The 26,815-nt window shown below is 49.5% G+C and overlaps 2 protein-coding genes across 2 annotated transcripts in view; one reads left to right on the top strand and one right to left on the bottom strand.

Moving 5' to 3' along the window:
- Positions 1 to 5,725, top strand: part of HABP2 (hyaluronan binding protein 2) — a 44,334-nt gene extending 38,609 nt beyond the window's left edge. Inside the window, exons 11-12 of the mRNA XM_075842765.1 lie at positions 1,892 to 2,031; positions 5,024 to 5,725. Coding sequence (XP_075698880.1) covers positions 1,892 to 2,031; positions 5,024 to 5,188 — 305 coding nt within the window. The 3' untranslated portion in view covers positions 5,189 to 5,725. The remainder of the gene's footprint in view (positions 1 to 1,891; positions 2,032 to 5,023) is intronic.
- The window catches only part of NRAP (nebulin related anchoring protein), a 140,346-nt gene continuing 119,037 nt past the window's right edge, over positions 5,507 to 26,815 (bottom strand). The window contains exons 36-40 of the mRNA XM_075842687.1: positions 11,415 to 11,519; positions 9,175 to 9,282; positions 8,395 to 8,706; positions 7,872 to 8,024; positions 5,507 to 6,890 (exon numbers count right to left, since the gene is read on the bottom strand). Coding sequence (XP_075698802.1) covers positions 6,795 to 6,890; positions 7,872 to 8,024; positions 8,395 to 8,706; positions 9,175 to 9,282; positions 11,415 to 11,519 — 774 coding nt within the window. The 3' untranslated portion in view covers positions 5,507 to 6,794. The remainder of the gene's footprint in view (positions 6,891 to 7,871; positions 8,025 to 8,394; positions 8,707 to 9,174; positions 9,283 to 11,414; positions 11,520 to 26,815) is intronic.

The following is a 26,815-nucleotide window of genomic DNA, read 5'->3' as shown; positions in this document are numbered from 1 at the left end:
GAGAGGGGTACAGGCTGCTGGAAGGTGAGGATGTGACACTGTCCTCTAATAACATATATTACAGAGGCTGCAGGCAGGAGAGGGGGTACAGGCTGCTGGAAGGTGAGGAGGTGACACTGTCCTCTAATAACATATATTACAGAGGCTGCAGGCAGGAGAGGGGGTACAGGCTGCTGGAAGGTGAGGAGGGGACACTGTCCTCTAATAACATATATTACAGAGGCTGCAGGCAGGAGAGGGGGTACAGGCTGCTGGAAGGTGAGGAGGTGACACTGTCCTCTAATAACATATATTACAGAGGCTGCAGGCAGGAGAGGGGGTACAGGCTGCTGGAAGGTGAGGAGATGACACTGTCCTCTAATAACATATATTACAGAGGCTGCAGGCAGGAGAGGGGGTACAGGCTGCTGGAAGGTGAGGAGGTGACACTGTCCTCTAATAACATATATTACAGAGGCTGCAGGCAGGAGAGGGGGTACAGGCTGCTGGAAGGTGAGGAGGTGACACCGTCCTCTAATAACATATATTACAGAGGCTGCAGGCAGGAGAGGGGTACAGGCTGCTGGAAGGTGAGGAGGTGACACTGTCCTCTAATAACATATATTACAGAGAGGCTGCAGGCAGGAGAGGGAGTACAGGCTGCTGGAAGGTGAGGAGGTGACACTGTCCTCTAATAACATATATTACAGAGGCTGCAGGCAGGAGAGGGGGTACAGGCTGCTGGAAGGTGAGGAGGTGACACTGTCCTCTAATAACATATATTACAGAGGCTGCAGGCAGGAGAGGGGTACAGGCTGCTGGAAGGTGAGGAGGTGACACTGTCCTCTAATAACATATATTACAGAGGCTGCAGGCAGGAGAGGGGGTACAGGCTGCTGGAAGGTGAGGAGGTGACACTGTCCTCTAATAACATATATTACAGAGGCTGCAGGCAGGAGAGGGGGTACAGGCTGCTGGAAGGTGAGGAGGTGACACTGTCCTCTAATAACATATATTACAGAGGCTGCAGGCAGGAGAGGGGTACAGGCTGCTGGAAGGTGAGGAGGTGACACTGTCCTCTAATAACATATATTACAGAGGCTGCAGGCAGGAGAGGGGGTACAGGCTGCTGGAAGGTGAGGAGGTGACACTGTCCTCTAATAACATACATTACAGAGAGGCTGCAGGCAGGAGAGGGGGTACAGGCTGCTGGAAGGTGAGGAGGTGACACTGTCCTCTAATAACATATATTACAGAGAGGCTGCAGGCAGGAGAGGGGGTACAGGCTGCTGGAAGGTGAGGAGGTGACACTGTCCTCTAATAACATATATTACAGAGGCTGCAGGTAGGAGAGGGGGTACAGGCTGCTGGAAGGTGACACTGTCCTCTAATAACATATATTACAGAGGCTGCAGGCAGGAGAGGGGGTACAGGCTGCTGGAAGGTGAGGGGGTGACACTGTCCTCTAATAACATATATTACAGAGAGGCTGCAGGCAGGAGAGGGGGTACAGACTGCTGGAAGGTGAGGAGGTGACACGGTCCTCTAATAACATATATTACAGAGAGGCTGCAGGCAGGAGAGGGGGTACAGGCTGCTGGAAGGTGAGGAGGTGACACTGTCCTCTAATAACATATATTACAGAGGCTGCAGGCAGGAGAGGGGGTACAGGCTGCTGGAAGGTGAGGAGGTGACACTGTCCTCTAATAACATATATTACAGAGAGGCTGCAGGCAGGAGAGGGGGTACAGGCTGTTGGGAGGAGAGGGGTACAGGCTGCTGGGAGGTGAGATCAGTCTTTTATCATGCATTACTATTCTTACTATCTATATATATATCTATCTGTCTCGTCACAGTTTACACTTCATTTTCGTGTCACTTCTGAGTTTATAATCCTCTTGTCTTACATCAGGTGAAACGTCTCATCTTCTTGACGCTTCTATACAAGTCATCTCTGAAGCCAACTGCTCTGATGCTAAATCTTATGGGAAAGTAATTGACCACAGTATGATCTGCGCTGGAGTCCCTGAGGGGGGAGTAGATTCTTGTCAGGTACGACCTTTTTTATTTTCTTGTATATCCATGAAATCTGTAAATAAACACATATGTAATTATCGGAGACTGACGTCCAATTGTCTATCAGTATTTAATGTCTTCACCTTGTGCACGCTACTGTCACTTTAAATTAAAAGGGCGGAAGAGTTAAATACATCTGTATATTCCCAGCACGTACTGTATATTAATAATTACTCTTCAAAAGACAATAAGGGAAGGTTTACATAACGCAATCTATTTTTTTATTTTTTTTAAATAGTGTCAAACCTGCAGCTTTTTTTACATTAATTTTGCCCTTTTGCCGAAATTTCAAGAATTGTGATAAACCCGGCATTACAAAATGTTATATAAATATACCCTGACATTCACACAAGCATCTACCCAAACCCACCTTCACTGCCATGGCTAAAGATCCTTTTACACTGGCAGAAATTTTGCCCAAAAAAGTTTTATTAGGAGTATTAAAAAAGACAAATTATGAAAAGATTTGGAGAAAATGGAACTCGCGCAAAACCTGGTATAGAATTAGAACAACATGGTGTCACCAGTTCAGGTTGTGCCTGGTATTCTAGCTAATCTTCATACAAGTCATTGGGGCAGAGCTGCAATACCACACACAACCTGTGGACAGGTGTGGCGCAATGGTTTTCTAATTCCGTACAACCCTTTTCAAGAGGCGAAAAATCCCGCTGCGCTGGTCTGATCTGGACATGTGCCCAGGTCCGTCCCTCTACTTTTAGAAGAATACGCTACTTCTTAGGTCTGAGATCTACTTTTTTTTGCATATTCACTCGCTTCTTTAAAATCTGCAGAACTTTTTGCGCTAGGTCGTCAAAAGTGACTCCAGAGATGTGGAGAAGGGCGAATGGACTGATGAGGCTGGAGCTGAATTATTTAGAAGGAATATAAGGCAGGATTGTCCACCAACAAAGTAGTGAAACGTTCTGTGGACAAAGTCCACGACCGCCAGTCACCCACGGAGGAGGATCGCGGCGAGGTTGAGATGTAGAACATCGGAAGTCATGATGAAAGCTGAGAAGTCTAAAAACTTTCCAGTCATCATTGCCGGATGACCTAGAACTTTTCTTTTAATTAGGAAAAATAAGTTCTAATAATTCCAATCAACTGCTGGAAAGACCTGGACGGCCTCGGCTCTCGTGTGTGGCTGGTGGGGGTTGTGCAGGATTAGAAAAACATGGCTGCTCTCATCCAGAAACGGCGCCAGACTTTACAGCCCCTTTCCCTTTAATAGATCGGAACTGCAATACTAAACACTACCCATGGACAGGTGTGGCGCTGTTTTTGGAAAGAAGCCGCCGTGTTGCTGAACAACCCTTTAAGTTTGTCAGAGTTTTCCCACCTCCACCATAAACATGTGAACTGTCCACGCTTAATGCAATGAGGAGAGGGGACCCCTCCACCCCCTTCTTATCTGCCATGGGAAATACATCTCCGAACCCTCTGGAACCAGTGACTTTTATTTTTTAATAAGAAGCCGGTCTGGAGACCAGCCGATAGCTGCTGGTTTATGTTTATTTTAAGTTGAAGCCGCAGCGATTGCCGGCAAGATGCACCTGGGGGGGGGGGTGTAGTAGTATGTGACGGCCATGGCTGCAGGGGGGGGGTATGTAGTATTACGTGATGGCCATGTCTGCGAGGGGGGATGTAGTATTACGTGATGGCCATGGCTGCGGGGGATGTAGTATTACGTGATGGCCACGTCTGCGAGGGGGGATGTAGTATTACGTGATGGCCATGTCTGCGAGGGGGGATGTAGTATTACGTGATGGCCATGTCTGCGAGGGGGGATGTAGTATTACGTGATGGCCATGGCTGCGGGGGGGATGTAGTATTACGTGATGGCCATGGCTGCGGGGGGATGTAGTATTATGTGATGGACATGGCTGCGGGGGGGATGTAGTATTACGTGATGGCCATGGCTGCGGGGGGGCGGGGGATGTAGTATTACGTGATGGCCATGGCTGCGGGGGGGATGTAGTATTATGTGATGGACATGGCTGCGGGGGGGATGTAGTATTACGTGATGGCCATGGCTGCGGGGGGATGTAGTATTACGTGATGGCCATGTCTGCGAGGGGGGATGTAGTATTACGTGATGGCCATGGCTGCGGGGGGATGTAGTATTACGTGATGGCCATGTCTGCGAGGGGGGATGTAGTATTACGTGATGGCCATGGCTGCGGGGGGGCGGGGGATGTAGTATTACGTGATGGCCATGGCTGCGGGGGGGATGTAGTATTACGTGATGGCCATGGCTGCGGGGGGATGTAGTATTACGTGATGGCCATGGCTGCGGGGGATGTAGTATTACGTGATGGCCATGTCTGCGAGGGGGGATGTAGTATTACGTGATGGCCATGTCTGCGAGGGGGGATGTAGTATTACGTGATGGCCATGGCTGCGGGGGGGATGTAGTATTACGTGATGGCCATGGCTGCGGGGGGGATGTAGTATTACGTGATGGCCATGGCTGCGGGGGGGATGTAGTATTACGTGATGGCCATGGCTGCGGGGGGGATGTAGTATTATGTGATGGCCATGGCTGCGGGGTAGTATTTATTACACGATGGCCATACAATATAGGCGATGTACGCGGCTGCCTGCTCTGGCGCTGACATCCATTTACCCCAATAGTGCATATGGAAAGTTGATCAGTTGGTCACCCCTAATGCTTCTCGGGTCATCCTGGACTGATCCTCTCTGGTAGCCCAATGATAACCTTAAATCTTTGAGTAAATGGTTTAGGGGTTTGGCAGACGCTCTTCCTGAAATATCTAGAGATGTCAACTGGCATCCATGTGGCACTGGGGGTCATTCTTGTATTGCGTCTTTTTTCCCGAGGTTTGACCACGATGTGTGAACAGACCCTTAGAGGTGACCCCAGATGTACAGGGCGCAGCATATCCTTGTGCTAATCTATAAAGGATCTTTTACACGTGACTTATTGACGTTCTCCTTGATTTCTTAGGGAGACTCTGGTGGTCCTCTCGCCTGTGAACGCAACGGTCAGACACAAGTATCCGGTGTCGTTAGCTGGGGAGAGAAGTGCGGAGTGAAGGACAAGCCCGGAGTCTACGCACACGTCCATAGATTTGTACCTTGGATCGAGAAGAACATGAAGTCGAACGCCTAAGAGCGGAATCTCAGGAATCCTGGAAGAAGATTGTAACCACATCTGTAGCCGTCATAGTCCAGTCTGTATCCCCCGTCAGTGGAGAGGAACGTCACTCATTACTGCCCTCCTCCGCTAATCTGAGGGGGGTCCTCGAGGCTGCCGAGTCCCATTAATACCTCGAGATGTCCAGAACCGTGCACAACCCGCCGTAGCTGTATACCGAAACCGGAAACCATCAAATATTTGTCTGAGACGCTTGTCAGTCAGGACTCGCGTTATCTTAGTGATACATTGTAACAGATTAAAACAAATAAAGTTTATTTTGGAAACGTTACAAAGAAAAGTTTCTCCTGACCCTCTGGATCCTGACATGAGATTTAAGATGTATAAAAACAAGTCTGTGCAGTCTGGAGCGGCAGTTCCTTGTATAGCCGAATACTTGTACTGAAATGGTGGTCACCCACACCGGATACCAAGTGGTTACTAGGCAACCAACTCACATCTTATGTACGAAGAGGGAACCATACAATAAAGAGATTCTGAAAAATGTTATAATGCGAATAATTAGATTGTGTTTGCAGTTATTGAGGTTTGCTTGCCAGGCTCCTCCCCCTCAGGCTCCTCCCCTCTGATCCCTCCCCATCAGGCTCCTCCCCCTCTATGTGCAGCCGTTTCCTGATCCTTTATCTCACATAGCAGTTTTATAACCATTTTGTTCTTACAGAAATTATTTGTATCACTTTGTACTGACGTCCTGCTGAGCCAGTCTGAACAAGCAGAGCTGCAGTGTGAAGCATGGGGGCAGGACAGAGCAGCATCCTGAACTCTGAAATCCATCTCCTGTCTCATTAGACTCTCAGACTCTAATTGGTAAATTAAAGGGCCGGAAGAATAATTGATGGGTAAAGTTGCACCAATCAGGGGACTCTCAATGATGGCGCTCTATATAACCATTACCTAGACTAAAACTCTTGACCAGTCCGATGCCTGAACATCACCGGCTCTAGCTAATGGCAGATCACCCTTTAAATTGGCGCATTACACATTGCTGCTCTATAGACCTGATCCATAGTTTTCTGTTTGTACAACCACCCAGGACCTGAAGTAAAACAAAGCTCCTATATTTGATGTCCACAACTGGTGACCTTTGCTCTTTGAATATGTCGGCCTGCTCCCGCAGTCATTGCCCGGCCTGATGTGTAACGCAGGGTCCTAGAGACTCCCAACCGCTGTAATAATAAACTTTATTAAGTACAAACAAATCAAAAGTCTTCAAATCTTCATCTTCAATAGTATGAAACTGATCCTGCCAGTCCTAGAGCGCTAAACCGCAATACCCCGCCCGGGACCCACTGCGTAATAACCGCGTCACAGCGAAGCACAACAAGGTCAAAACGGAGCAGCTTCTTAACAAACACCTTAAGTTACTCATCACAGCAGTGCCATAAGTGAGTCTGCCCTGATCACCACAATGGAACACTGCCCTCTAGAGGTGAGGAGCGGCACAGCACCACATGGGGGGATAATAAGAAAAATAGTAACATCTTCATAGTGCAGGAAAATATAAAGCGGGAGACGTCAGAGTCCACAAAATCTTCACCTCCAAAGCCCCAGAATCAGCGCCTCATTTCTTCCTGGGAATAGTTTTCCTCCGTTTTACCTGAAGAATCTCAGAGGCGTCTCGGTTTATGTCCCCCAAAGATTCTGCATCTGCTTCACCCTGAAACAAAACATAAGTTACGTGTCGGGGGACAGGATAATGACTCCAAGTGTCGGCGTGTCATTGTCCTGTCCCCCCCCTCCCTCGTGTGTCGGCGTGTCCCCCCCCCTCCCTTGTGTGTCGACGTGTCCTGTACCCCCCCCCTCGCGTGTCGGCGTGTCCTGCCCCCCCCCCCTCGTGTGTCGGCGTGTCCTGTCCCCCCCTCGTGTGTCGGTGTGTCCAGTCCCCCCCCTCGCGAGTCTGCGTGTCCTGTTTCCCCCCTCGCGTGTCTGCGTGTCCTGTCTCCCCCCTCGCGTGTCTGCGTGTCCTGCCCCCCCCCTCGCGTGTCTGCGTGTCCTGCCCCCCCCCTCGCGTGTCTGCGTGTCCTGCCCCCCCCTCGCGTGTCTGCGTGTCCTGCCGCCCCCCTCGCGTGTCCTGTCGCCTCCTCGCGTGTCCTGTCCTTCCCCCCTCGCCTGTCGGTGTGTCCTGTCCCCCCCCCCCCCTCGTGTGTCGGCGTGTCCTGTTCCCCCACCCCCCGGTGTGCCGGCGTGTCCTGTTCCCCCACCCCCCGGTGTGCCGGCGTGTCCTGTTCCCCCACCCCCCGGTGTGCCGGCGTGTCCTGTTCCCCCACCCCCCGGTGTGCCGGCGTGTCCTGTTCCCCCACCCCCCGGTGTGCCGGCGTGTCCTGTTCCCCCAGCCCCCGGTGTGCCGGCGTGTCCTGTTCCCCCACCCCCCGGTGTGCCGGCGTGTCCTGTCCCCCCCCCCCGGTGTGTCGGCGTGTCCTGTCCCCCCCCCACGTGTGTCGGCGTGTCCTGTTCCCCACCCCCCCCCCCCCCGTGTGTCGGCGTGTCCTGTCCCTGTCCCCGCCTCGTGTGTCGGCGTGTTCTGTCCCCCCCCCCGCCTCGTGTGGCGGCGTGTCACTTTTCATGGGTGTAGAGTAATGGAATAGCAGTGACCTGAGACTACAGGAGTGGGGGTGCTGTCGCTCTGCGTGGTCCATACCTCTGCTCGGGCTCCTCCTCCTGCAGGGTGACGCTGCTCCCCATCCTCCACGTTTCTTAGTTCCGCTGCCCGGCGAGCGAGTTCTACCTTATAGTAACCAGGAGGCGTCCATCCCACGCCCTTCATCCAGTTCAGATCAGATTTGTACTTCACCTGCCAACAGATATAATCACACATTTACTAGAATCTGTCATATAATCGCTCCTACGGAGGTTGTCACCCAGCTTTTCCAAACTCCTGAATGTCAAATCTGCCTAGTAATGAAGTGATCTTTTATATTACATTACAGGGTAAATGAAGGGATGAAGTAGCGGGCCGTCCGTGTAATATGTGCTGCGTTCGCTCTTTATAGTCTTATCGGCTCCAGCTAATAGTGGGGGGGGTCCCAAACAAGGTCCCCCCCATTACACCCATCGGCATAGGGATATAATAGAAGAGGATGGGAGTTCTCCAGCCCGGTTGACCCCTCTGTTCCCCTCCCATTATGTCTGCACCCAGTCCTGGTCCGGTGTGTCGCACTCACGTCGCTCTGGAGGCCGTGCGCCTGTTTGGCGTGTTTCAGCGTCAGCTGCTCGGGGTCGCACGTGTACTGGTGCAGGCGCTGGCGGTAGTTGATGTCGCTGGCCTGCTCCTGGCTCTTCTTGGCCTGGATGAATCCCGGCTGATCCAGATGAGTCCGGACCTGGGACCTCGTCTCTTCTGAATGTTTCTTGTATTCTCTGGCGCTCTGGAGTTTGCTGATCCTCATAACGTGTTGTGTTTTGGGGTCATCACTGACGCTGCGGAAGCCGATCTGGTGACCCCTGTCCTTCACGAAGGCTTCTCTGTAGCGGAACTGCAGGAAAACAATGGACCTATTGTATTATACATTGCCCTGAGTGCCCGTGCTGCCCCCTAGTGGCAGAGCTTATAAATCAGGTGCTGCAGTGAAATCTACTAAACAATTAGTCAGCCAAGACGGAGGACTACCAATAGAAAGTCCACAGAGGTTTTTACCCAACTTTCCCAGACTTCTGAGTAGCCCTTCTGCAGGGATACCAGCTCTTCAGAAGTCTTGGAAAGCTGGGTGGGAGCCGTAATGGCAAACAAATCAGTTTTTCCCCAACTTTCCAAAATACGGCTGAATGGATTATTGTAATACCTTGACGGAAGATAACGGATAAAAATATACAATATATCACACAGAGTTTTTTGACGAGTTTATTGACGCGGAAACCGCATCGGAAACGCGCCAAAAAATGGGCGAAAAAATAAAGGAGAATTAAGGAGAAATGCAGACGTTCCCAGAAATCCCAAAACTTACATCACTGGCGATCTCTCTGGAAGCCTTGGCGGTTTGGAAAGGAATGGCGTCCAGCCGCAGGTCGTAGCCCCCCGCACGGGACTGCTCCCATAGGGTCCTGTACGCTTTCTGTCCAAAGGAAAATAAGGAAGATTAATCTCTATAAATGACACAATGTTAATAGACTGAATTCTTGGCCGTAGATTTAGCGATTGTGTCCGCACTTCTGTAAATACACAGTTACCAATCTGAGCAGGAAGAGTAGCAGTGTAAAGCATGAGGGATGGTCGGAGCAGCATTCTCAGCCTCTGATGAGTCAAGAAGTGGATTATTATAGACTCCAATAGACAATGCAGTTGAGAAGGATTCACTGATCATACTTGTGCAATATTGGAGTAGTGCTGCAGTATAAAGCATGGTAAGTGATAGATTCAGACTAATCTATTCAAAAATGAGGAACATAAATGCTCTTGGAAAAAAGAACTTTCAAGTGTTCCTAGAATTGTAACGCCCGTAGTCTCGTCTACAGCTCTTTTTTTAATTGATGGGACTCTACGGATGTCATACAGTTACCGCGGCGACTTCCTGCGTCCCACCATGACTGATGTGATCTCTTCTACTGTCTCTACCGATATCCCTACGTGTCAGTCTTTACTATAGTTCTGGCATTTTATTCATGAACCTGAAAACTCAGGATGAGCAGAGCTGCAGAGCAGGGAATTGTGGGAGGACGCAGGGAATTGTGGGAGGACGCAGGGAATTGTGGGAGGACGCAGTCATGATGGGAATTCTGGGATCTTCATTTATATATAAAGATAGTTAAAAAAATAAACTATTAAACACAATAATCACGGTGTCCTTGATCCGTGGCCCCGGTGGGCAGCCCCCTCACCCGCTGCAGCCGCCTTCTGCTCGTCGCCACGTGTCAGATAGTAACGGGCGTCATTCTGGATGTTTTCCTGATTATCAGGTTGTAGAAGTTTCTGCCACAAGTTCCCCAGACGCTCGTCTTCTCTTGGATTGAGGAGGCGGCTCGCAGGGTAAGGTCTCTGGGTGCTCCCTGAGGTTGCAGGTTCGGTTCCTGCTGTCGGCTCCTGGTGACCTTGGACAAGTCACTGAATCCCCACATGTCTCTGCGCTATAACTGTGTGCAGGGGCGGTGGTCGTGTCTGTGTTACCGATATATAGGAGTTTATGCTCTATAATAACTTGCCCTGTAAGGGGCATAAAATTATTTTACTAAGTCCCTTTAAAACTTCTGCACATTCCACACTTGGCAGTCAGGAATCTGCCAAACATCTCCGCAGACTACAACCACAAGCCAGCTCTTACTCTTATAATCTCTTCTATGACCACAATAACCCGGTCACCCCAGGACGTGAACCCAGATCCATCAATCACTGCTTCTATCTCATCATAGACCTTACCAGCCGCGCCACCTCAGACTACAACATAACACCACCTATAGATCTCTATTGTCGTTGTGTTTCATTTAAAAGTTACAAAACTTGATACATTGAATGTAATGTGATAGAATGGACTGGGGCATAAAGCTACGGCGCGGACAGAGCGAGGGCGAGCGGAAACGAAAGCCGTCAGTGGACTTTTCAGATTTTAATGTATGGATCCATTACAACCTTATGTCTATGGGGTGGGTGGACAATCCCCACGATGACTGCCTTTAGGGTCAACGTAGAATTTACCTGCCCAATCCTATCGCTTCCCCCAGAGATAAATGGCATCCAGGACACACGGCAGTCGCTCTTTGCCCTCCAGAAATATAATGCCTGATTGGCAAAGTCCGACACGTATGGGAGAGTCGGGGCGGACAACGATCAGTCTATGGCGCCCTTTACTGACGCACAAGTGATGGTAGGAATCATGGCGGTCGCTATTATTACAGTCCATACCCATGATGTGTGCAGATAATATAGGGTCTATATATATATATAGTGCAACCTGAAACTACAATTCCCAGCATGCCCTGACAGCCTATGGCTGGAATGATAAAGCCCTTGGCTGTCAGGGTATGCTGGGAGTTGTAGTTTCATAACAGCTGGAGTGCCAAAGGTTGCGAAACCCCATGTATCTTACTGATCTCAATATACAGAAATGTCTGAGAAGCAGCGCAAACAGCAACGCCGCCCGCACCGCCCACCGCGCTACCTGCATCTCTCTGCGTCAGATATACAATTGGTTATACAGGTCAGTAAGTGTTTCCAGGCCCGGTTACAGCAATCCAGAAGGGAAATGATACGTACGTCACTTATTTGAGATGCGTTGATTCGGGCGCGGATGAAATCTGGATGATTTGGAGGTAACGTGTATCTGTGCCGAGATTCCTGATCCCCCGATTTATATAATCTCTGAAAACACAAATATGGCGTAAAAACTGAGTCTATTTACCTCTAATAACCATGAGAGCTACACCATTAAATAAATTGCATTCACTATTCTGCAGGCTTCAGAGCTGAAATCACCAAGCATTACCTGAATGATTAGTGTCTGCACAGAGATCGCTCTGGTAATTTCCATTCTGGGAAGTGTCGTGTTTACACCAAACCCTGTACAGTCATCTGATGTAGAAAAATAGAACTGATCCCTGCAATATAGGAGCTCAGCTAAACTGTTAGGGCTCATTTACACGAGCGTGTTATACGTCCGTGTAACCCAGCAAAAGGATTGTATGGCATTGAGAAATGGGAGGTTGTGGCCGGCCACTAGAGGGCGCTGTGAGGTTAGTACATCGACAGTGTTTAGTGTGTGGAGTGTTATACAAGAGAGGTCTAGTGAGGAAGTGTCTGGAGAGAGGTCTGAGAAGCGCTGGACAGGAAGAGACAGAGACTGGACTGAGAGAGCTGTAGCAAGTAAGGAAGACATTGTGACTCAGATAACTGTAAAAGATAAAGAGCATTCTGGCCAGCAGCAGAGCATAAGTAATGTGAAGTATCAGACACGCATTTACTGGAGTTCCAAGTTAAGGAGATCCGGCCGAGTTAAGAGGAGAGTGTTTAGAGCAAGAAGCTGAAGACGCCATTTTGAGCATAAGGTAACATAGAGCATTAAGTGCCGGATCATCAGAGAGTGCATTGTATTACATTGCCGGACCTCAAAGATCACATTACACTAAACCTGGAAGCTAAGAGACTTTATTATCCTAAGGCACCGGATAAAGAGAACATATTTTAAGCATTACGGATTATAAGAGACTGTGTTATGTTGAAGTGCCGGATAAAAGCAGAGACTGTATTGTTTACCGAGCCCCAGTTATATTTTGCCTAGAGCTCAAGTTTTTGACTGTTGTCATATTTTCTGCATGTTCAGTAAAGACAAAACGAATATAATCCCGGTGTCAGTAATTATTGTACTTAAAGTCATATTACAACTTGGCGCAGTCGGCAGGATGGATGCAGATACAATGGACGAGACAACATTATCATCCAGTGTGACCCATCCAATGATACCGGTGGGAGCCCTCTTAAATCATTTGCCAAAGTTTAATGGATCTGATCTATTGTTGGAAGATTGGAGTGAACGGCTGGAAGGAGCGGCACGGCTCTGTAATGTCGCTCCACATTTAAAAGTAGAATTGGCGCTAAGTACCTTAGAAGGAGAAGCTAGGAAAACCGTTTTGTTACAGCCAGCACGACACCGACAAACCTTCGAACAAATTCGGCAGCTATTAGATGATGTGTATGGGGATACGTCCTCTGAGGGCATGATAAGGAAGCGATTCTTTGCCCGCCAGCAGAAAGAAGAAGAGACACTGGCGCAGTTTGCAAATGGATTACAGGAAATAATGGCAATGTTGCAACGTAAAGAAGAACAATCAGCCGGGTCCTTTACCAATGTACACGTAGTATTGCGGGATCAGTTTGTAATAGGTCTCAAGAATCCACCGTTAAGGAGAACTCTGAAGGAAAAGTTAAAGAAAGAACCAGATATGACGATTCATCAATTATTGACGGAAGCTATCGCATTGGAAAAAGAGGAATCGGCCAGCACTGATACGGTGGTCAGGCAAGCAGAAATTGTAACCAAGAAGAACCCCGACATGGAGGCAAGGATGGAGTCATTGGAAGGTGCCATGAGAGAGTTGAAAGCCGCTATTACTAATAAGCCTGACCCTGGAACTCCAGTTCGATACTCACAAGAGAGACAGTCGTTTGCAGATAGGAGGAATCAAGGTAGGAATGCTCCAGACCCTACCATCTGCTATAATTGTGGCCGAGCAGGACACATTGCTAGAAATTGCATGCGTTCTCACTATCAGAGCAATCGCAGGAATTTAAACTAGAACGACCTGTAGTTGAGGGGCAAACTACAGGGGAGTCCACGGATACATGCCCTGCGTTAGATGCTACAGATATAGTGGGGGAATGTCCCGTCGTCGTAGCAAAATTCAATGGCGTTGAGTTGGCATGTTTAATCGATACTGGATCTCAAGTGACCACTATGGATAAAGTTGTGTTTGAAACTTATTTCCCTTCCTTGTTATGTGAGAAGAGTGACACTTGGATAAGACTCAAGGCAGCTAATAGTTTACCTATCCCTATCCTGGGAGTTATACAAATGGACATTTCAATATGGAATCGTGATTTGAACAAAAAGGGGGTTATCATAGTAGAAAAAGCTATGGACTCTGAAATTCCCGTGATTCTAGGAATGAATATATTGCGGGACTTAGATGGAGTAATGTCACAAGAGCTGGGCCCAAAATACTGGAAACAAATACCCACTCAACGACCTTCTCAAATGGCTTTACAGCGCACTTTAAAACATTGTCGCATTAATGGAGAACTGTTAAATTGGCCTGGAAGGGTAGGACTGGTTAAGATACCAGCCTCTCGAAGTATACAGGTACCAGCAGGCCATGAAATGTTGTTACCCTTGCCAGTGGGTACTAATAAAGTGTTAAAGGGCACCACTGTGTTAATTGAATCAGCTCTGCAGAAAGAAGGAGTAGCCGTGGCCCGGTCGATATGCAAGGTACAGGATGGACAAGTATTATTACGAGTGGTTAATATCACGAAACAAAATGTAACCTTATTTCCCCGGGAACTAGTAGCTGAAGTGTTTCCGGTGAGGGAGGAACAAGTGGAAAGCCGTTCAGATTGGCAAGTGAGTTATCCTTGTGAAAGTGTAGCTGTGGTTACAGTGTGTCGAGCCACCACTCAAGCTAATGACACCATTGGGAGGCGATTACTGGAGCAAATACCTTTAGAAGGAACGGATTTGACTACCAGACAAATAGATGAAGTGGCGGGAGTGTTAGGAGAGCACTCCAAGGCTTTTTCCAAGAATGAAGCAGACTTTGGGTTGACAACAACTTTAGAACATGAAATACATACGGGAAATGCTCACCCGGTACGAGAACGATACCGTACCATTCCGCCCGCTTTTTATCAAGAAGCCAAAGTGTTGCTAAAACGCATGCTAGACAGTCATGTTATCCGACCCAGTAAAAGTCCATGGGCTTCTCCCATAGTATTAGTAAAGAAGAAAGATGGAAGCTTGCGGTTCTGTGTAGATTACCGGCGATTGAATGCCTGCACCGTCAGAGATGCATACCCTTTACCACGAATAGAAGACTCTTTGCTGGCTTTGGGTAAGGCCAAATACTTCTCTACCCTGGATTTGGCCAGTGGGTACTGGCAAGTACCAGTTGCAGAAGAAGATCGAGAAAAGACTGCATTCATCACCCCTATGGGGTTATACGAATTTTTGAGAATGCCGTTCGGTCTAACCAATGCACCAGCTACATTTCAGCGCTTGATGGAAGTTTGTTTGGGAGATTTAAACTTTGAATGTTTGCTCATCTACCTAGATGACATCATTATCTTCTCAGCCACTTTCACAGAACATTTGGAAAGATTGAAAGTGGTACTTACGCGTATCGAAGAACATGGTCTAAAACTAAAACCGGGCAAATGTCACTTGTTTAAAGAAAGAATTGAGTACCTGGGACACGTGGTTACTAGAGACGGTGTACAACCAATGGATGCCAAAGTACGAGCCGTGCAACAATGGCCGGTACCAAAGACAGTAACAGAGCTTAGAAGTTTCCTAGGACTGATTGGATATTACAGACGGTTCATACAGAATTTTGCTAAGGTGGCTGCTCCCCTATATGTGTTACTGAATGGAACCAAACCGGGAGTCGATCATAAGAGAAGTATCACTTGGGGAATAGAGGCTGAACAAGCCTTCCAAGAGTTAAAAAGACGACTAACTGGTGCTCCTGTCTTGGCGTATGCAGATTACTCTCTACCATTTGTTTTGTGTACCGATGGAAGTTTAAAAGGATTAGGAGCTGTTCTTTCTCAAGTGCAGAATGGACGGGAACGTGTCATTGCTTATGCCAGTCGGACGCTGAGAGATGGGGAAAAGAATCCGGACAACTATAGCTCATTCCGGTTGGAACTTTTGGCAGTCGTATGGGCGGTTACCGAGCGATTTGCAGATATCTTGCTGGGCGCAGAGTGTGTGTTATGGACTGACAATAATCCATTGGTTCATTTAGACTCGGCCAAATTGGGTGCTATGGAGCAACGTTGGCGAGCACGACTTAGCAAATTTAAATTTACTGTGAAGTACCGCCCAGGACGAGCTAATGGGAATGCAGATGCCCTGTCCCGTAATCCAGTAGATTTGCCTGAAGGACTGACTGAAGAGGAGTTAGAGGAAACAGAGACTCCTAATTTCCTTGCCAATGAAGTACATGATCAGATGCCAGGTGAGAATATTCAAAGTGCTCCGGTGCATACTGGGGAGCCCATAAGAGAAACCATCGATCAATGGACTGCTGAAGAATGGAAGAAACAGCAGTTGCAAGATATTCAAATTCGGACTGTAAGAAGATGGGTGCTAGAGAGATATCGACCCAATCAACGATAGCGATTGCGATTGTCTGGAGTGGGACAGAGAATATATCGCCAACGAGATAGATTGGCAGTAAAACAAGGGATATTGTACCGCCGAGTATTCCTACCGACCATGGAAGGACCCGTCTGGCAAGCTGTGTTGCCGGAGCGAGAGTTAGAAAGTACGGTTAAGTGGATGCATGAGAAAAAGGGGCATTATGGTCCTGAAAAGACTTTCCGTTGGTTGCAACAATTCTACTATCATCCTTTGCTGTTTGCAGTGGCACAGAAAGTGTGTCAGAACTGTAGAAATTGCACCCTGGCCAGAGCGGCTGAACAACAAGCTCCGGTGGGGCATATACAGACGCATTATCCATTACAGTTGGTCATGATGGACTATTTGACAGTAGATGAGTCTTTACAAGGGTACAGATATTTATTGGTTGTGATAGACCACTTCACCAAATTCACAGTGGCTGTACCTACCAGAGATCAAACGGCTGAATCTGCGGCACAGGGATTGTGGACTCATTTCATCTTACCCTATGGATGTCCTTCACAGCTTCACTCTGATCAAGGAGCTTGTTTTGAGGGGCGAGTAATAGAAGAATTATGCAGATTGTACCAGATTAAAAAGACCCGCACGACCCCGTATCACCCTCAAGGGAACGGGGCCTGTGAAAGGATGAATCGGACCATATTGCAGTTGTTGCGAACACTGGAGAAACAAAAAAAAGAGAGATGGCCTGACTACATTGCAGAATTAATCTGGATCTATAATAACACTGTACATGCCACTACTGGATATTCTCCTTTTCTGTTAATGTTCGGAAGAAATGGACGATGTCCCCTAAATTTAATGATGCCTATCCCGGAAGAACAAGAAGAGTGGATTCCGCAGACCTGGATGTGGGGTCATCGACGCAAGGTACAAGAAATGTATAATTTAGTGGCGCAGAGACTGGGGCCTCATGATCTTACAGTAAATCAGAAATTGAAGGAACTACCTTTGCAAGTGGGTGATAGAGTAATCGTGCGAAACCAGGGTGCAAGAAGAGCAGGAAAGCTGCAATGGAAGTGGGAAACCTTGGCGTATGAGGTGGTGCGTCAGCCCAATCCATATATTCCTGTATTTGTGATCAAGCCGGAGGGTAGTGGTGGCCCTTTGAAAACCGTACACAGAAATATGCTGAGACCCTGCACATTTATAAGTCGTGAACCAGAAGCAAACACTAGAGATCCTCCTGTTGCAACACCCGTTCCCATAGATGAAGGTTGGTGGAGTCCGCCGGTTCAAGTACCAGAGAGACAAGAAAGTACCAGTGAAGTACAAGAAGAGAATGTTACTCCTGTGGAAGAAGAGTTGTCACAGGTACGTCATTCTCAGCGATCCAATTTTGGAAGACTTCCTTCTAGGTTTGAAGGATTTGTGACGCCACAGCAAGTTGCCGGGACGGCAACTGATAAACCTGGGGGAAAAGATGTAACCCAGCAAAAGGATTGTATGGCATTGAGAAATGGGAGGTTGTGGCCGGCCACTAGAGGGCGCTGTGAGGTTAGTACATCGACAGTGTTTAGTGTGTGGAGTGTTATACAAGAGAGGTCTAGTGAGGAAGTGTCTGGGGAGAGGTCTGAGAAGCGCTGGACAGGAAGAGACAGAGACTGGACTGAGAGAGCTGTAGCAAGTAAGGAAGACATTGTGACTCAGATAACTGTAAAAGATAAAGAGCATTCTGGCCAGCAGCAGAGCATAAGTAATGTGAAGTATCAGACACGCATTTACTGGAGTTCCAAGTTAAGGAGATCCGGCCGAGTTAAGAGGAGAGTGTTTAGAGCAAGAAGCTGAAGACGCCATTTTGAGCATAAGGTAACATAGAGCCATTAAGTGCCGGATCATCAGAGAGTGCATTGTATTACATTGCCGGACCTCAAAGATCACATTACACTAAACCTGGAAGCTAAGAGACTTTATTATCCTAAGGCACCGGATAAAGAGAACATATTTTAAGCATTACGGATTATAAGAGACTGTGTTATGTTGAAGTGCCGGATAAAAGCAGAGACTGTATTGTTTACCGAGCCCCAGTTATATTTTGCCTAGAGCTCAAGTTTTTGACTGTTGTCATATTTTCTGCATGTTCAGTAAAGACAAAACGAATATAATCCCGGTGTCAGTAATTATTGTACTTAAAGTCATATTACATCCGTGCAGCGCGCGTGATTTTCACGTGCGTCGCACAGACCTATAATAGTCTATGGGGCCGTGCAGACAGTGCGTGAGTCCGCTGCAAAAAAAAACTCACGACCTGTTCTAGATTTGTGCGCTGTTCGCGCGTCACGCACCCATTGAAGTCAATGGGTGCGTGAAAACCACGCATGCCACACAGAATCACTTCCGTGGGATAAGCGTGCATCGTGCAACAGCAGTAAGAAGGATGAATGAAAACAGAAAAGCACCACGTGATTGACTTCAATGGGTGCGTGATGCGTGAAAAACGCTGAAATATAGAACATGTCGTGAGTTTTACGCAGCGGACGCACGCTGCGCAATACCCACGGACTGCCTGCACAGCCCCGTAGAGTAATATAGGTGCGTACGACAAGAGTGAAAAGCATGCGCGTATATTACGCTCATGTAAATGATGCCTTAGGGAGGTAGAATTCTGCTGGTAGTTATTGGAAACAATCAGCAAGCTTGTGGACTGCCGAGTGCAGCTCTGGAGTATAAAACAGGGTAATACTCAGGATCAGTACGGGATAAGTAATGTATGTACACAGTGACACCACCAGCAGAATTGTGAGTGCAGCTCTGGAGTATAATACAGGATGTAACTCAGGATCAGTACAGGATAAGTAATGTAATGTATGTACACAGTGACTCCCCCAGCAGAATAGTGAGTGCAGCTCTGGAGTATAATACAGGATGTAACTCAGGATCAGTAATGTAATGTATGTACACAGTGACTCCACCAGCAGAATAGTGAGTGCAGCTCTGGAGTATAATACAGGGTATAACTCAGGATCAGTACAGGATAAGTAACGTAATGTATGTACACAGTGACTCCACCAGCAGAATAGTGAGTGCAGCTCTGGCGTATAATACAGGATGTAACTCAGGATCAGTACAGGATAAGTAATGTAAAGTATGTACACAGTGACTCCACCAGCAGAATAGTGAGTGCAGCTCAGGAGTATAATACAGGATGTAACTCAGGATCAGTACAGGATAAGTAATGTATGTACACAGTGACTCCACCAGCAGAATAGTGAGTGCAGCTCTGGAGTATAATACAGGATGTAACTCAGGATCAGTACAGGATAAGTAATGTAAAGTATGTACACAGTGACTCCACCAGCAGAATAGTGAGTATAGCTCTGGAGTATAATACAGGATGTAACTCAGGATCAGTACAGGATAAGTAATGTATGTACACAGTGACTCCACCAGCAGAATAGTGAGTGCAGCTCTGGAGTATAATACAGGATGTAACTCAGGATCAGTACAGGATAAGTAATGTATGTACACAGTGACTCCACCAGCAGAATAGTCAGTGCAGCACTGGAGTGGGTGGAGTAGGAGGTGTGGAGAGAGCTGCTGAGACTTCCGTGCAGGCCTTGGATCCAGGGACTTTCCTTATCCTATCTGCCCAGGCCTCATACCATCTGCCTGGGCTTGGAAAGTACCCTGAGGGGGGTTCCATCCTAGGATGGAGCCTCAGACCTCTACCTCCCGGAGCATGCCAGCGGGGGGTAGAGGGTCATCCCAGCTGGCTGGGAATATGCAAACAGTCGCGGGGGTGAGGAGATCATCTCGGGGCAAGGCTGTCCTGGCTCCCCCTGAGGCTGGAACCCTGGATAAGGGTATGGAGACGCGGTCCGGCAGGGTGATCGAGGTGTTGTCGTCTGGAGAAGGACCAGCACCGTCCGGACATTTAGATGACGGTCGTGTGGAGGAATGGGGACAGCTGAGGACCGGAGAGACGGTGGAGAACTTCAGCTCCCGTCTGGCTATGCGGTTGGAGGAGTATCGGGACCTCAGGAAGTCGCTGCAACGGCTCCGTGCGGACTTGGCGGTCGCCAGAGGAAGGGCTGCAAAATGCACAGGAGGTAAGAGGTCCCGATACCGTTTAAATGTGAAATCCTTGTTGGAGGAAATAAAAGAAGTGGAAGAGAGACGTGAGGAGATTTTGGCAGGCGGAGGGGTGTTTGGAGAAAAATTAAAAAACGAAGAGAGGTTTGCCGAGATGGCAGCACCTATAAAAATAGAAAATATGGAGGAAGATACAGCAAAGGAAAATGTGGGGGAGAAAATGGAGCATGGAAATGTAACGTCCAGTGAAGGCTCAGATTCTGAGGCACCCAGGAGCAGTGAGGAGGAGGAGGGTGGACTCACAGCTGGGAGAAATCAAGAGTGTTTTGAAACTGACAGTGAGCGGCCTCCAGGATTACTCACACAGATCCGTAATGTGGAGTCGCCGGTATCCTTCCAGGGATTTTGTTTCGGTACGGAGTTACCCGCAGAGGAGGAAAAGCAAAAGAAAAAAAAATTTAAGAAGAAAAAAAAGGAAAAGGAAAAAAAATCTGCTAAAGGTTCATTTAAAATGGTGTATACAGCAAGATCCTTCCTGTGCTCTGAGCCAGATGACAGTCAGGATCAGGGCACAGGTCCCGCAAGACCCCCAGCTCAAGCCTCTGCAGTGGGGCTGGAGCGGGAATGCGGGGAGAGTGTTACGGGTCCGGCATTAGAACACGTGGTGGTCAAAATGGCGCCGGACGCCAACCCCTGCAAAGGGGGCGGTACTGGTGGCCTGGTGACGCCAGGGGGTGTGTCCCCGTGTCCGGTGAATGGCGAGCCCGGGAAACTGGTCTTTGATGCGAGTCAGGGGTCGCTAGAACGGGTAAACCAGAAACCGGATGTGGTGTCTGAAAGCCGGAAGTCTGTCGGTGTCGCAGTAAAGCCGTCAGACGTTCCGGACAAGGGCGGTCACAGAGGGGGCTCCGGCTCTGTTGGCCACTCCTCTGTGGGAGGGGGGAGTGGTCCGGCGCCGGAGGCGGCTCCAGTGACGTCAGTGGCTCCTTCGTCCGCATCGCTGAAAAGTGGTGTAGGCGACAAGGGGGCTGCTGGCGTCGGGGGCGACGGTGGCCCCTTTCCCAAAAATGTTCAGCACTTAGAACAGATGGAGGTTAATGAGGCGGAGGGCACAGTGGGGACACCGCTTATAACATCTGGTGGCGTCCCTGCAAAGGTGCCTGATGATGCGGAGACTGAAGCAGTGTCTACCCACACAAAATGTACAGCAAAAATACAGAACATAGAACCAGGCCTGGCCAGAAGGATGACTGCAGGGGGACCTGGTGGGTTAAATGAAAAAGTTGCGGCTGTGGATGTGGAAACTGCTGGGGGTATGCAGGTGTCTGCAAATAAAGTTGCTGGAGTGTCTGCTGGTAATGGGGTGTTGAGTGCTGTGTCTGTGGGTGGTGGGGATGGGGTATCAACCAGGGGCAATGGGCCTGGCGCTCCTCTTGCTGTGACATCCGGCAGGTCTTATGCTGGTGTGGCAGCGGGGGGACAGCGGGCCCACCCATCTTCATCCTCAAGGTCCGGGGACGGTAACTTGCAACAACGTCTCTTGGACGCTTTAAGAGAGGGAAAGCAAACCCTAACCATAGGGGGAGTGCAGAAGGACCTGTCTTTCTGGATAGACAGATATGGTCTAAATGCCTTCCGAGAGCAACGAGGAGATCAGTGGTCGCTCCCAACAGCCGGGCAGGCTGTAGCCAGGAGGAATGTGGTCCGTCTCCGGTGGCGTGGCAATGATGCGTGCCCTCCCAGAAAGAGGGTGGTGGAGCTGCTGCTGGGGATGGGCTTCAAGGCGAGTGACATCTTTGCCTTGATACATCCTCATGGCTCGGTCGAGTTTGACATCAGCTTTGTTCACCTAGGGGGCCTTGAGGTCTTCTGGGGGAACTACGAGCTGATGAAGGACGAGCCTGGCTGGCGAGACTTTGCTGCACAAGCAATTTCTCGCCAAAGTGGTCCCAAGAGAGTGACCGTTCTTACCCGTAATGAGTCACTCTCTTGTATTGATATCATGACCTGGTTGGGAAGGTACGGAGAGGTAGTAGAGATGCCACGGAAGAACATGGATGAGTTTGGCATCTGGTCAGGGGCCTGGACGTTCATGGTTAAATTAAAGCGTCTGGGACAGACGGTGTCCCACATACCATCGTCTGCTTTCCTGGGAAGAGATCGGATCCTTGTCTTCTACCAGGGGCAGCCGAAGTTGTGTCACCGGTGTGGCGACCCCTCACATTTGAGTGCAGGCTGCAAGGTGCAGAAGTGTGCTCATTGTGGGGGGATTGGTCATCTAGCCGCATCGTGTGACCGTATTCGGTGCAACCTGTGTGGTGATTTAGGTCACCCGTTCAGTCGGTGTCCTCGCTCTGTTGTCAATGCTTGTTCCAAACCTGCGGAGGATGAAAGGAGGGAGGCCTCCGTTGGTGAGGGTGCGGGCAGGGACGATGGGGCACAGGGGCAAGGGAAGAATGCAAAGAAGGGTCCCCCTTCTCGCCAGAGAAGGGCGGAGAAGCGAAGGAAGGAGAGGATTTGGAGGGCGCTCCAGGAAACTGGGACAACCTCTGATTCGGATCTGGATGCCCCCCCTGAATCTGATGCCCCTGGGGAGGCCGAATTGAATGGGGAGATGAGGAGGATCCAAAGGGAGCAGAGGGCTGAGGACTCTCAGTCCTCCCACTATGAAAGTGTGGGAGAGGAAGAGAGGACTCAGCCTACAGAAAAAGGGACACCGGGCAAAACCCAAGGGCCAAATACATCTGGCCCCGCCCTGGCCCAGGAAGGTAAATCCTGTACCCCCCTGGTGCGCTCTACTGATCGATACCATGCTCTCGTGGACATTCCAGCCTCTCATACTAAGAGGGAGGGCATGGTAGGGCACCCTAGAGTCGTTGAGCCTCCCCTGCTGCAGGGGCCGTTGCCCCCAGAGGGGGAGGTTGACCCGGAACTTGGGGATGAAGATGGGAATAGGGTGGTGAGTATGGACTCCTCAGTTTGCAAGAAGCGAGGCAAAGAAGGGGGGTCCTCATCAGATAGAGGGGGGGGTGGGAAGAAGAAAGCCGTCTAACTCAAACATCCATGATGGCGGCACCCATTCCGTTGACGCTGGCATCAATTAACGTTGCCAGCATTAAGTCAGATAGGGCGAGATTTGCAGCCTTTGATTTTCTTGGCCGAGTTGAAGCCGACATTTTGTTTTTGCAGGAGACCAGGCTGTCACATTTGGCAGACGTCGTTAAATCTAGGAGGGAGTGGCGACGCGGGCCCTCCTACTGGTCTCTTGCGGCTGAGCCCTATAGCGGAGTGGCGGTCCTTTTCACCGCACCGGTAACATGCCGACGGATGATTGAGTTAGAAATGGGGAGGTGCTTGATCTTAGATGTCCTCATGAGGGGACAGGAATTAAGACTAATCAATATATACGGACCCCAGAGCAAATGGGACCGTAAAAGTCTCTTCATGAGGATTAAGCCTTTCCTTTTTTCAGGTCGACAAGTTATCTTTGGAGGGGACTTCAATACTGTCGTGAGGCCCCGAGATAGAGGAGGTTCCGGAGATAAAAAATTGACCTATGATAGTGTAGCATTAAAAAATATAGTTAGCGATGCTCGCCTGGTGGATATCCACATCAGGCATACCCCAGGCCACTCGGGTTTCACCTATCGTAGAGGTAGTTGTAGGTCTAGGATAGACAGGTTTTTCTTGAAGGAGGAAGCCATCTCTTCACCAGTGTCCGTTGTTGAGGTGGAGTTCTCCGATCACTGTATGATTATTTTCTCTTTGAACATTGCAGAGTCCCTCCAGATGGGAAGAGGTATATGGAGGCTGAATTCTACTCTCTTGGAAGAAGCGGAGATAAGACAGGCCTTTGAGGATTTTCTTCAGAGCCAGGTACCTTTGTTGGATCTCAGTGGTACTAAGTCTGAGTGGTGGGAGTTGTTTAAAGTCCGGGTGGCAGGATTTTTCCGCAGGCTCTCAAGCCTCAGGTCCATGAGTAGGTACCGCCTATATCAGGAACTGAGGGGGAAACTCGAACATCTGGTCTCAACCGGGGGTAGTGGGGAGGAGATCTCCGTGGTGAAAGCTTTGCTCAGGAGGTGTCAGTATGATAGGCACACATCTTTAGTTCTTGAGAGGGATTTCGGGAAGTACCGCTCGCCCGACCCCTACAGGAACTGTAAGATGTCAGTGAGTCGTAAGGTTGTGACAGGACTGATTGATAGTACAGGATCTCTGAAGAGATCCAAATTAGGGATCTTGGAGGTCGTCAGATCCTTCTACTCGCACCTCTTGGGGAAGCAAGATCCAAACCGAGACGAGATGTCGGCTTTCCTGGCTGAAACCATCCCTGAGCCAGGGGTAGACCCCTCTCTCGGTGTTTTGATAGACTCGATCAAGGAAGAGGAAGTTGGATTGGCGATTGATGGGCTTGCCCTCAAAAAATCGCCAGGGCCGGATGGCTTAACATCCGAGTTTTATAAGACTTTTAAAGGAACCCTAGTTCCCCTCTTGACTGAGGTGTTTAATGAGTGCCTTTCCTCGGGTACTTTGCCAATGTCAATGAGGAGGTCGGCCTTGATCGTTTTATCGAAGGGTAAAGACTCGACCCGTATTGAGAATTGGCGTCCCATAGCGCTGCTCAATACGGACAGAAAGGTTCTCGCAAAGGTGCTGTTTAATCGGCTGGTGAAGTTTGCATCCCGGCTCCTTTCGCCGGTCCAGCATTGCTCTGTTCCAGGCCGCAGCACATTTAGTGCTGTCCTCAGTGTCAGAGAGGCAGTGGAGCAGGGAAATTCTGGTCGGTGGGAGGGGTACATCCTGTCCTTGGACCAGGCCAAGGCTTTTGACCGGGTGGACCACGAGTACCTCTGGTCGGTCCTTCTGAGGTACGGCCTACCGGGGGGGTTTGTCAATTGGCTACAGACCTTATACACTGGGGCTGAGACTTTTGCGCTGGTGAACGGTTGGGTTGGAACCCCCTTTGAGGTTGGGTCTGGTGTCCGCCAGGGTTGTCCCTTGAGCCCTTTGCTATATGCGTTCGCAATTGATCCTTTTCTTAAAAGGATCGATCGTGGGCCATTGGCGGGAGTCGGGGCCGGCCTGGAGGGGCCGGAGGCCACTCAGAGGGTGGTTGCGTACGCAGACGACGTCTCCATTTTTGTCTCCTCGAGAGGGGAGGCAGAGTGGGTGATGTCGGAAGTGGAGCGTTACTCATTGGCATCTGGGTCCAAGATCAACCGGGATAAGTGCAAAAGTCTCTGGCTGGGAGGAGGAGATCCTGGTTTTGATCTCCCGGACACCCTTCCAGAGCCTCAGGGGTCTGCTAAGATCTTAGGAGTCGAATTTGGCCCGGGTGATTACCCCAAGAAGAACTGGGAGGATAGGCTGAATCTAGTTGCCCAGAAGGTCGACCAATGGAAGGGTTGGTCCTTAACCCTGAGGGAAAGGGTTCACTTGGCCAAGGCCTACCTGGTGCCCATGTTGCTTTACCTGGGCAGTGTGTGCATCTTGCCAGAACCTCTCTGGACTCGGGTCTATAGCCTGTTCTTCCAGCTGTTATGGGGGAACAGGCTCAACCTAATCAAGAGGGAGGTTACTTACCTACCAAGGACACTAGGCGGGTTAGGTATGGTTAACCCGGTGGTGTTCCTAGTGAACACCTTTGTTAAGATCAACCTGGCAAACCTCTGGCAAGAGAGGGCTCCTTGGTGGATATCCTCCTGCAGGGGGTGGTTTCGGCCTTTCTTCCAGGAATGGGAGAGAGGAGGGCAAGTGAAAGACCTGCGTACACCTCACGGACATCTCCCGGCTTATGCCACCCTGGCGCTGAAGATTGTTCGCCGGTGGGGTCTGGAGGTGTGGGAGATCAGGACCATGTCGAGAAAATTTCTTGACAGGAGGGTCCTGATGACCCACTTCCAGAAGCCCCTGGCGCTCAAAGACTGCCCAAGTAGTGACCTCGGGGTGGGATTAAAACTTTTAAATTCAGCGAGGATTCCCCAGAAGTTTTGGGATCTGGCTTGGCGTTGCTTCCATGGGAGACTGTATGTGAGGGGCAATCTAAAGTGCAGAAGCTCTGATGATCGGGATTGCCCCCGGGAGGAGTGCGGCGGAGTGCTGGAAAGCATGGAGCATTTCCTGCTTCATTGCCCTTTCAATACAGAGGTATACAAAAGGGTGGGAGCCTCCATTGGTTGGCCAGGCCTAACCAGCCTCTCCTATGCTGGGTGGGCCTATGGAGTGTTCGGAGACCTCGGTGGTAGGGACCATTGCACCTTGTTTCTAGTCAGTATAGTGGTCAGGCACTTTATGTGGAATGCACGATGTCTAGTTTCTACCCAGAAGAAAATCCTCCTAGTGGATGAGGTTGTTAGCAATATCATGGGTGACCTGGTGAAGGTGCATTCTTTGGAGGTTGGCAGATTGGGAGCATCCAAAGCCTCTCGTCTTTGGAGGGGCTTTTCCTTTAGGGTGCCTTAATGTGTCTGCCTTCATGAGGGAGGGGGGGGGGGGTCGTCACCGGTGCTCAACTGGAGGTGGGGGTCTGCGTTCCGCTGAGGCACCGAAAAAAAAATATAGCGATAGGGCTCGGAATAAGGGAAAGGTGAGGGTCAGCATAGGGTCAGCTTTCAATAGGGTCAAGAAAGGGCTAGTAATAGGGTAAGGAGATAGGGCAAGCGATAGGGAGGGTGCAGCGGTGGACGTGGTACCTTGGCCTCTGGGG

The sequence above is a fragment of the Rhinoderma darwinii genome, chromosome 11 (assembly GCF_050947455.1).
Source record: "Rhinoderma darwinii isolate aRhiDar2 chromosome 11, aRhiDar2.hap1, whole genome shotgun sequence".
NCBI lineage: Eukaryota > Metazoa > Chordata > Amphibia > Anura > Rhinodermatidae > Rhinoderma > Rhinoderma darwinii.
The sequence above is the reverse complement of the archived record's forward strand: the minus strand, read 5'-3'. Positions and strand labels throughout refer to the sequence as shown.